Source organism: Cariama cristata, unplaced genomic scaffold, assembly GCF_000690535.1.
Source record: "Cariama cristata isolate BGI_N322 unplaced genomic scaffold, ASM69053v1 scaffold2205, whole genome shotgun sequence".
Taxonomy (NCBI): domain Eukaryota; kingdom Metazoa; phylum Chordata; class Aves; order Cariamiformes; family Cariamidae; genus Cariama; species Cariama cristata.
Window position 1 is genome coordinate 104,207 of NW_009619046.1, and position 11,823 is coordinate 116,029.

The window sequence follows — 11,823 nt, forward strand, 5'->3', positions numbered from 1 at the left end:
AGTTACACAGTCCAGTTTTAGAGAAGTCCATTTATAAGAGATGTCTTGTTAGCAAAGTATTTATCTGGAACAAACTGTTCCAGATAAGCTGCGAGACACATAGTACCTGCAGATGAAATGTAGTTAGTAAAAAATTCCAACAACATTACAGGCAAACAAACTTCAAGATCTGAAGAAACTCACTGAGCTGCATTAGGTCAGAAAGCATTTCAAAAGAAAAATTTTGTGTTGTTCACATATAAGCTGATTGAATTCTACAGCTATTATTTTGAAAGCTGTAACTCACATATTGACTTACTCTTTCACACGACAAATGTTAAACTATGACTAGCATCATGAAACATGTATACCATGCCCTCTCCAACAGTTCTCAATCACAATCTCAAGCAAAAAAATGTTCAGATCGGAGGAGCAGAACCTCAGATTTCTTAGACTTGTACTACCCTTAAGCAAATTAAACATTTGCTTTAAATATATTTAAAAAAAAAAAATCAACAAATTAACCAAGTCTTCATCCGCATTGACATTACATTCTCCAATGCACACAGTTTTAATCTTCACAGCACTAATTAGAACTAGCAAAAGGTAACATAAGTTTTGGGTGCTGAGACACTACTACAAGAAGCATCTTCAACAAGGTCATTAGGACAAACTAAGCTACCCAAACTTGGTCTGATGGACAGACTACATTGTCTACTTAAAAAAAGTAATTTTTCTGGACAGTTAAGTAGGTAATAGAGAGGCTGGAGAGGAGGGTCTTTTGTTTTGCCTTTATGGTGACTTTGCCATACAATGCTTTTTCTCTCCTCTTCCCCCAATACTAGGCAAGCATTTTGAAAGTTATAAGCCTAATCCAGTGTTTGACTCCCTTGTATAGCATTCCACATCTGAGAGCTTTACTCTTCATTTAGCATTCTCGGGTAGCGAACAAAAAAGCAAGAAACTTTCTACTGCGCAGAGGGGACAAATTCGGTGCCCTAGAACATGGGAGATACCCCAACAGCAGGTGACTGACACCTTCATGTTTGATCAAACAATACTCAAAAAGCAAGAGCACCTGATTCCGCCTGCTAGGGCTATGCACAGCAATGGACCCTTAACATGTCACCAATGTTAAGAGAATTTAAGTTACTATTCCGAAGAGTGTCATTGTCCTTATCTTCTGTAGAGTGCAGTACATACAAGTCTCCCACAGAATGAAATTTGCTTAATTGGATGAACTCTCAAAAGTTGCTTATTTTGATGATTTCTGCCCTAAGCCCACCTCAAGTACTCCATTTCCTTTTAAAGGAAGCAGATTACACTTTATTGAAATACCCCTGTCTCATTTTCTTTCTAAAAATGGAAACTTTTCACTATAATCAATAACATTTATGACACAGATCTGGCCACAAACCGAGTTTCACATTAGTGCTGCAAATTAGACTGTTGAATTAAGACTTCTAAATAAGACAGCAAGAGGAGCAAGCTGACACTGAAGGGGAAGTGACTGAGTGCAGTTTCTTCTGAAGAGATATCCAGCTTTTAATGACACTAAAAAAATTGGTCCATGCATTACTCGACATTAAACCCAGGTAATGCTTGCTGCTGACTGGGTCAGGTATGCACCATATAAATGAAGCACATATTTAAATAAGCAAGACAACATTTTTTTTTAAACACACTTCAGTTCCACTCAGTTGGAAGGCCACCGAAAGAAAAACAGCAAGGAAGAGTGCCAGGAAAGGACACCTGGTTAATTGCTGCTTCCTCTAGTTATTCATTCACAGGAGGCAGGAATAACTACTAACTGGTAAGAAAGAAAGTAACATTCAATACAAATAGCAGACCTATAGAAGAGACTGACTTCAGACAGTAATCTACTTAACTACTTCAGGTTAAACATTTCATAAGGACACCATTCTTTATTGTTCTTTATACTTACTCAGTTGCAGCTGCTTTTTGCAGTTTTTCCCTTTTCTTTGCAGACCAGTTGAGATCACCACCTGCAACAGAAGTAATATACACTTTGAAACTTCTAAAATTGGTCCTTTTGTATTGTATCTTTGATACCATACCTCACTACAGAAGTTCTCAGAGCACTTGACAAATCAGTAGAGTAATTTTACAAAAGTAGAAGCTGAAGAGAAAGAACAATGTGTTCATAATCATCCAGGCAAGCAAAATCAGGACCCAGTCTAAGCTCTCAAGTGTGATCCAGTTGTCTGTTGAGTAACAATGAAGTTTCTCTACAACTCACCATAATACCCCATAAAACTACAGGAAGTGGAAGCAATTTGCAAAGAAACAAATTAATATCCCTTCCAGATCTTTCAGTAGTTACTGCTTCAAAACACAGTTGAGAAAGAACACTGCTATTTGAAGGAAAAATCTACAGAATGAAGTTTTTATATTTGCAGATACATACACACTTGATATGCAGTTTAGAAAAAGCTACAGAATATCCTACACATTTGCTCAAGTTAGCTGAACGGATAGGTACCATTGCCCTGCCGATGAGATTTAGGATCACAGCAAGGTTCAGGGAACTACACACTACAGCATCTACAAAGATGATGTTATAAGGACAGGCCTCATCAAGAGATGCTCCTGGTACCAAAGCCATGAGCTACAGCACCTGACACAGGACCATACCACACCACCTGCAAACAGTTCAGCTTCATAACTTCAAGAATTATAAAAACAAATATCAAGAGAAGCTGAAAACCCTTACTTACCTGTGAGATGATTCACAAAATACAGCATGACTACAGCTATTAGTGACACTAAAAAAAAAAAGGAAGAGTTTTAGCTGACAATAAATCTACAACGACAGAAGAACACCTTTAACATACAACCAAGCAACAATTAAGATTTTTTCATGATAATTATAATTGAGGAGAGATTTTTGCCAGCAGCATCTCTTAATTGCTTTTGAAAATTCCACTATACTCATAAGTAGCATGGTAATTCAGAAAAGGCTATTTTAGTTTTAGTTATATTAATAACAGCCATCATAAACGTAGCCTCTAAGAGTATCATGCACCTACCCTTTTACTCCATTTTTTTTCAAAACACTGAAACTACACTAAATCACTTCAACAAAACCACAAAACACTTCACTAGGTTTGAGTTACTCTCAACATTGCCCCAGTTGAAACCTCTAAGAAAAGAGTTATTACTGTTTTACAGGAAATCCTAAGAAAAAAGCCTAATAAAGCTTCCTGAATGTACAGAATCCATTTTCAATGTTTTTAATACTTACAGCAAACACAAGCACTGAAGAAGACTTCAAGAAACAAGTATCCTCTTGTGTCCAGAATCATCCCAGCTGCTATAGCAATAATTGCCAGACCAAGATTCTGGATAGACTGCATACTAACACAGAAACAAAGGATTACCACTGTGTAGAAATTTATTTTTAAAGAAAACATCATTAGTGGCACTGAAGAAACAATGAGGTTAACTTCTCTCCATTTGTTATAACGTATGACAGAGTCATGACTTCACATTTTTGCAGAAGTTTCTGCACATCTACCATAACCACGCATATACATCCTGAAACTACACAAGACTTCCTGCTAGACTAAACTTGGAGGAATTAAGTAACCATTAACATGTTAGAACCCGATTGATATTCAGTGGCTCAACAGTATCAGGACATGGGTACTGTAGAGCAGCACAAACAGATTTAAGTACTTACAAGCCATAAGCAGTTCCCAGCTGGTGTTCTGGAACAACAAAGGCCACCATGGGCCACAGAGCACAGGCAAGCAATGAGTAGGCCATTCCTAGCAAACACTGGTGAAGTAAGAACAAGTAAACAGATGTTGGATGAGATGCACTTTTGCTGTAAAGTTCTGATACATGAACATACTGGTTTTATCCTTCTCCCAAAAGAGAAAAAAAGAGCTAAAGTAACACTTTTTGCAATATCGGTCTAAATAAATATGCCCATTTAGAAGAAGAGAGAACTTTTTCCAGGAGTGGTCCACAAGCTAAACTATCTAATTAGCTTTAAGTATAGAGCCTGACTTGAATACCCAGAGAAAAAGACCAATGCTGCAACTCACTAGAAAAATATCTGAAAAACAAGGACCCTGTTTTTAAACCCTGATACACTGGTGAGCACCATATTTAAGCCTGTAAACCTTAGTTCAAAAGCAATTTCTCAGGGAATCTGCCCGAGGAAGGGGAAAATCAATAATGAAGATTTTTATTGAGGTTTCCCACTATCCAATGTGGCACATTAGAGACAGTTTAAGTAACAGTAATAAGCTTCAGAGCTACACCAAAAGAACAAGTTTTAGGAGAGAAGTGAGCACCTAGCACAGTAATCTAGTAACAGCTAGTGCAAGGAGTGTCCATGAAGCATGGGAGCAGACCTCTGCAACACAGTACCAAACCACAGATACTGTAATGAGCTGATGCCTTCTCTGAAGGGACAAGGAATTGCCACTCCATACAGCCCTCTGGTCCAATCCCATCCTTCCCAAGAAATTGAACACCCTTTTGCACTGAACATCTATAGAATTACTGCCACAGGCAGCAGCAGCCAGTCTGTTACACCTCCACACACACATGTATAAGTACTGCCTCCCTCCATGAAACACCAAAACTTTACGTTCAGTTTCACATAGTATATCCTTAAAAGTCAGGGATATCAAAATAGGTTTTGAGGACTACCTAAACAGTCACAAGATAGTGGCAACTTACAGAGAATAATTCAGCATTAACTCCATTTCTTATTTTATCATATTTAGTCATAAGTCTCAGAGATTTAGTTACCATTGCTATCCAGGGGTTCCAGAAGGTAAAAGCCAACATAATATGAGAAGCGAGCGTAGTTATTACAGCACATAAAACCCAGATGATATTCTTGCCAAGTTTATCCACCAGGATTCCAAAGACTGGGGACATGGGTGCCGATATGATATACACAATACTACAAAATAATAAAAATAAGAGAACTGAACACTATCCGGCCATGGACAGCTTTAGGTTTTACACAATACAAGCGTCTCCAGATAAAACACCATATTGCCTTGTTACCTGTGAGTAAAGAAAAACCACACAAAAAAACCCCGAAACAGACTCCAGAACTCAAAATTCCCAAAAGGTCTGAGGACATCAAAACACTCAACATCCAAGGAAACAGTGACATACTCAGAGCTCTCAGAATCATATAGCAGCAAGTGTTGGTTTTTATTTGTTTGGGGTTTTGGGTTTGTTTTTTTCATATCACAGATTCATCTTCAAACTATGAAAATTTAATTCATTTAGTGTTGCTGTTACACTGTTTCTATCACTCAGAAGAGAATCACTGAATACCAAAATAATACCCTTCAGACAGAACCTTTTCTTTCCACTTCCTCAATGTGAACATCTAATATATTTTTATTTAAAAACCTCCCAATTATTCCTTGTGCCCTGTGAAATCTATCTATCCACTTAAATGCAAGTCACCACCTGCAACAGCAGATCCCAGCCTTCCTCCCACATGGTCAGAGCCCAAAGATACACACACCCTAGAACATGGCAGTAACACATTTACTTGTTAAATCAACCACAATGTACCTGTTAATTGCACTTGCTTCTTGAGATGAGAATTTGAATTTCTCAATAAAGAAAACCCTAAAGAAAAGAAAAACAATTTAGAAAAGTGTACACTTGTACGACATGAAAGAAAAATTAAGCTAGACAAAGTAAAGACACAAGAACCTAGTTTACAGGAAATTTTTAAATATAGCTATATAGCTTTGACTTAAACACCCCATCAGAGATCCTCATTTATAATGTATTTAGGAGCTTATTATCAGACTCCACAAATTTTGGCCTAAGGACTATTCATATTACACCGTGGGGGAAACATCCAAAGTACATAACCAACATGTAACCCAATCAGGAGCCATTAGCAATGAGCATACTGTAAGAGACCAAAGTGAGAATTTTTAGAATACATGCACAAGCAAAAAATAGGCATCTACATTGCTGACTGTAAGTCATCTCAGACTTTTCCATCTCGCTCAACATAAAACATGCATTGAGCTCAAAAGATCTGTTTCTAATTACAAGTATATTCAAAACCTGACTGAACTACTAGATCAAGTCCTGTGGTTCAAAAGGGAATCCTACATACAAATGTTTCAAGTTTCAACTTGAAGTCAGCACAGCAAGAGAACTCAGTCCGAAGTTATGACTACATTTAAGCCTCCACCTCACACTCACAAATAGCTTATGAGTATGGAAGGAACTCTACATGACAGTTGTCCACAGCTTTCCACACCAAAACTCATGCTATGCTTTAAATCTGTATCAAGTTTTAATCAGGAAATGGAGCATGCATTATGCTTTTGAGTTCTGACAACTCAGCCTATGTTGAGCAATGGTATTTCCCACAAACCTTAGCAGGTAAGGAAACTATAAGAGTTGTGTTTATTTGTATCAAAAGTATAGCGAACAACATCACAGAAGACATGACAAACCACAGCACAGACTTGTCGGGAGCCCAGTGGTTCTGTGGCCATCTGGCATTCTTAAATATTAGCCTGCACCTTTCCCTTTGTAAGTAGCTAGTTAAAACCCTAGCAAAATTCAAGGGGAATAGCTACATAAGTGAGCTACTTACTTTCCAAGTCCAATGAAGGGAAAAACTGCTGCATAGTAACAGACACAGATTACAAATATAAGCCACAAGGACAAAGAGAAGTCCTTCACATCGGTTAGCTTAATCACTTCACCTGGAGTGAGGCAAGAGACAATATTGTTTCAATCAGCATAAGCATATCTGAAATTCATCCACACTAAATAAACATTAAAATAAACATTAAGGTGATCACAAGTCACTACTAAAGCATATATTGCCATCACTCTCCACTCTTGTTTAAAGTTTGCACAGTGAGAGTCCGTTAAGAATATACAAGTGCTGAATCAACAGCGCCAAAGTCAAGAACAAATTGTCTCTCCCACATAAACCTGGATGTAAAAGTTCCCTAAAGCCTCTGAAAATCTTACACAGCAGAATTAAATACAAATCATTTTTTCAAGGAAATGTTTAATCAGCTAGCAAAATTAATGTCTGAAGCCTCAAGTTATATGCTTTTACTTGGATCTCAAGTTTAGTTTATTTTTAATTAGTCTAAAGTCTCAGAAAACTCACACATGCTGATGGAGAAGAGCTGCATGCTTTTGCACACCTATTAAAGGAAATACGGCCAATTCCAACAAAAAGTATCAGTGGCAGTAGCACAGATCAAATTGGCTCTCCACATGCTTTATTTATAAAGCAGATGACAGTGCATCTGCCTGTAAACTGGTGTTTAAAACTGTAAAACTTCCTACTGATACAAAAGTGAACTAAAAATTACAATTAAAGCTGTAACTGTGAAAAAGATGTTAAGCAGCGGCCAGTGAATCACTTAAAATGCAAACCTGCACAGCACACAGAGTAACTGGAAAGGTCTGTTCCAGAATGAACGACTGAAGCCCAAGGCAGGTTCAGCCACACCATCCACACCACTCACCCGTTTTCCCTTGCTCTTTACAAAGGAGTTTCTCTGCTCTCTTGTCCAGATACGCAAGGATTAAGGCACAGGTCAGTGAAAAGAGACATGTTATACCACCTGCAAAAAGGCAATGCAACATGTTTAGTCATTGACTCAAGTAGCAATTTGGCCTTTAAGTGCAACTAGTGTACTGTACCTTCACATATCTAATAAAAAATTAGTTTAACACCAGCTTGTCTTATACTATAAGACTCAACAGCTGTACAACTGAAAGAATAAGGTGTAAATACTGAAGCCTGCCAGATGAGAGACATCTGCCTTGAACTGGAGTACAAACATGTAGCTACATTTATTTTATTTAAAACATTACCACCACTCCCACTCAGCACAGCCAAGCTTATTATCTGTACCTTGTAATAACAGAAACAAAGCCTGGGCCTTGTTACCAACACCAGGGCCTTAACACCCACGGCTCTGAAGGAAAGGAACACAGATCCAAAGGTAGCTGAAATTTCATTTTTACACATCAGACAACTACACACAAGCTTTGACACGATACCCTTCAGAAAATTTTTCAAGTCCATCCTTTACTCAAAGCATGTTACATGTTTCGTCTCTGCAAGATATAAACTTGAATTTGGCAACCACAAAAGCCACACAGCATTTTATCAGATGCAGGAATCATATGCTCTGCATAAGAATATTACAGCATTTGAATTGCTCTTCTTAGTCTCAAATATATTTGTCCTACTTTCAAGTTAGTAAGAAGCCGTTAACACATATACATGCTGTTCAAATTCAGAAGCCCAAAATACCAGGTGACATCAATTCAATAATATTACTGACCTATCATGAGAGTTAACCCAAGAGTACTGGGACCAGTATACCCCAGAAGATCTCGAACTCTAGAGTATATCCATCCCATGATATTCATGTTCACTGTGCTCCCCTAGGCAGAACACACTTATGTGAAGAGTAATGTATTTCACAACCATATGAATTCAAAAGGAGCATTAGGCAGATTATTTTAAATACTGTTCAATAAGGAAAGAGGTAAGATGCTACACAGGGAACATAAACCACTAGCAACAATGATAAAACTATTCCCTGCTGGTTTAGTCAACATTTGTAACAAATTAATCATTGCAACAATAACATACCATCACAAACTGAAAATTTATACAGCTCTAACAGTGTTTCAACGGAGACACTGAAGTGCCACAAAATCCACATCACACACTGCATTAGCTCATAAACCGAGTTGAATTTAATACCACATGTTAAAGCGAACAGGATTCCCACCTGACAGGCACCAGGAAGAAGTACTTTTTTTTCCCCACCCCTTGTTCTGCCCGTGGAGAAGGGATCCAGGGCTGCAATCCCAAGGCTAACAACAGCCAGTTAACTACAGCTCAGCTGAGATGAGGCTACTGCTAATTAGCAACAGCCTGAGCATCAATCCAGACCCAGCTGTGACCACCTAACTCTCTTCTACCAAGGTAAATCCCTGCAGTGGTTTAAGACAGCAGAGGCTGCTGACGAGGACCCCCAACAGAAGAGGCCTGTCTCCGTTCTCTTCATTCACAGCCTGGTGTATTAGTGCAAACCCACCTCTAGCAGCAGTTTAAGTGATTATATCAAACTGAAACGGCACAGCTGAGATGCAGTCACTCAGTTCCTATCAGAACCAGCAACAGGGACAAAAATATCCTACAATAGCAGATCAGGATGGGAGTTTCTTAAAGCAGCCATCCCAACTCTTTTATCAGAGCCTGCACTTAGTCTCTACACTCAGTTAAGCCAACATTTTGTGATAGGCCAAGAATCAATTAGCCTGACGAAATGCAGCACTGACTGCCCTGCCCAGAAATCTACACTAGTAACACCACCAGACTTCTTTAGAAGTTTGACAGGTTCTAAGAAATCTTATTAATACATTTCCTGGTGTATCCTTTGTCTATCTACCACAAATTTTTAGCATTTTAAAGTTAAATTTCACATCCATTTTTAACTAAGACTCCCCAGGGAGCATTAGAAACACTGTTTTCCACCTGTCTCACTGTCAAGAGAAGCCACACACCTTAAAGCCTATGAATTAAAGGTATACAGTTCTATACTTACAATTCTGGCCATACTGAGTTGTAATCCAAAGACAAGGTTTAACTCTTTGCCTTTAAACCAACTGACTGCATATGTGTTTTGTGCCACCGCTAAGGACTCTCCACCTATTCTAAAAAAGAAAGAAGGCACAAAAGAAAAGATGTTAATTGTAACACACAAAGCAACAAGGAAGCAGTCCATCAGTTGCTGGCAATACCAAGATAACAGTATTTCAGAGAAATTTATCTGTGCACAGGTAAATCTCATGCATATACACAAAGCAACAGAAGTCTTAAAGACAATTCAAAAAGAGAATTGCAGTGCCTTAAGAATAATAAAGAGTACAAAGTATCTTAATTAGTCTAGGAGCCATTGTAATTGCCTTTGGTCATTTACAGAAATGAAATTAGTGGACAGCAGCTTCTCACGTCTCTTCTGCATCACAGAACCAAGTAGTATAGATCCTGACCCAAATGAAACCAAAAGCAGGCATCTTACCTGGAATAAGAATTTAATGGAGTCATCTGCCCACCTCCCAATACAGTTGGTCAGATTTTCTAACATTTTTATGCTGTGGCACATTCACAACTTGGAGGTATTTCTTATGACATTTGCTCTCATTTTTTGCCACTGTAGGAGCCCTGTTGTACTTGTTGCTAAGAACTCTTTTCCCTCAGGAAAGTAAGAATTAAGAGAAAAGAAGGACTAACACAGTTTTATTAGCTTACTGAATGTCTTTATTTGGGTAGTTTCATAATTTCTGAATTCAGTAAAACCTGCAAAGTCCTATTTTTTGCTTTCTAACTTTAAGTTAGACGTGACTGAAGGTGCAAGATGCATGCCTCAACTTTATAGATGCCTCAAAATCCAACAATTTTTGTCTCCAAGTGTAAACACAGTAGCAGTTTTCTAGAACCCACAAAGACGGTCCTTACCTCAGACAGCACAAACTATACTCTGCTAGACTTACCCAAATATGAACCTGCCCACGTCCATCAGCCAGAAAGTATTAAGTAGTGCTCCCAAAGCAAAAATTACCTGCCAAATAAACATTTAAGAAAAAAATTATCATTTTATATCTCAGGTATGGAACAAACTAGAACCATCTCAAAACAGAAACAAAACTGCTTTTCCCTTCCCAGACCTGCAGAAATACTTAACACCCACTTCCTACTCCTAGCTTTTTACCTTTGCTGCCTCTGCCTTATTCATCATCCTGTTAGCTACACAATACCCAACCCCACCCACCCTGAAACCAGACCCAGAAAACACCTTTAGAGGCTCAAGTCACACTTCACATTTATCACCATCCCCTACCCAAATACACCTACATAGCTGTTTCACATCAAATGGATGAAATATTTGGTTCCTTCACATTCTTATTTCACTCATCTTTCAAGGTCCTCTGTTCCAAGTTACCCCATCTGTTCCCAACTACCCAATAAAATTCAGGGTTCTCCCATTTCAATTCTCTTCACCTGCCTACCCCCACCTGAAATACACACTACGATGCAAGAACCTATTTGTGCTTTTTTCCCCACCCCCAGTAAAGACGTTTCAGACACATATCATCCTTCCTGCTCTCGTTTGCACTTACCTGCCCAACACAAACAAAGATACTAAATATTATAGTGCCCAATCTGTAAGAAAAACAAAATCACTTAATGCATAGCTAGAAACTTTTTTCCTCTAAAACACTATATTTGGCCTACAGCAAGGAAACAAGGGGAGGTTGATAGGCAATAAGAGGCCTCTGTAATAAACGTTACAGCTTGATTGCTTCCTTTCAAAAAGGTAATACAGCCTGGCATTTTTTAAGCTACTTTATTTAAGCCATAAAGGGAAGGAAGTTCATTTATACCAATGGAAATTCCTAGGTCATGTGAAAAAAAAATTTGAAAAAGCTTATAATATAAAGTTCTTTCAAATTATAATGAAGTCTTCTATTATATGGTATGCTACACATGCACCTGAAGTCCACCATCTGCTGACACGAGTGACACTAACATCACACTTACCGTATTCCAAAAACTCTGTCTATCAGAAAACCACCAAAGAAGCAAAGAACCACGTTGGGCCAGGAATACCAGGCGTACAGTGCCATGAACTGAGCCGTGTTCACCTTCATATCCTACATAAAGGAGAGGGGGAATTTAAAATAAGTAATTACAGTGGCATAGAATAAGCATCCTAGCAGAACTTCTTAGAAACAGTTACACTCGCTGACCTGGCCACTGCC

At 38.3% G+C, this 11,823-nt stretch overlaps 1 protein-coding gene across 1 annotated transcript; it reads right to left on the reverse strand.

The window, feature by feature from the left end:
• Positions 1–1,920: 1,920 nt before the first annotated feature.
• Positions 1,921–11,712, reverse strand: MFSD1 (major facilitator superfamily domain containing 1). Its single transcript, XM_009701077.1, has 13 exons — positions 11,603–11,712; positions 11,182–11,224; positions 10,555–10,622; positions 9,606–9,714; positions 8,331–8,433; positions 7,503–7,601; positions 6,608–6,719; positions 5,557–5,613; positions 4,768–4,924; positions 3,683–3,780; positions 3,245–3,357; positions 2,718–2,765; positions 1,921–1,985 (listed from the first exon to the last, which is right to left on the reverse strand). The coding sequence occupies exons 1-13, from the start codon at positions 11,710–11,712 to the stop codon at positions 1,921–1,923; spliced, it is 1,182 nt and encodes a 393-aa protein (XP_009699379.1).
• Positions 11,713–11,823: the final 111 nt, after the last annotated feature.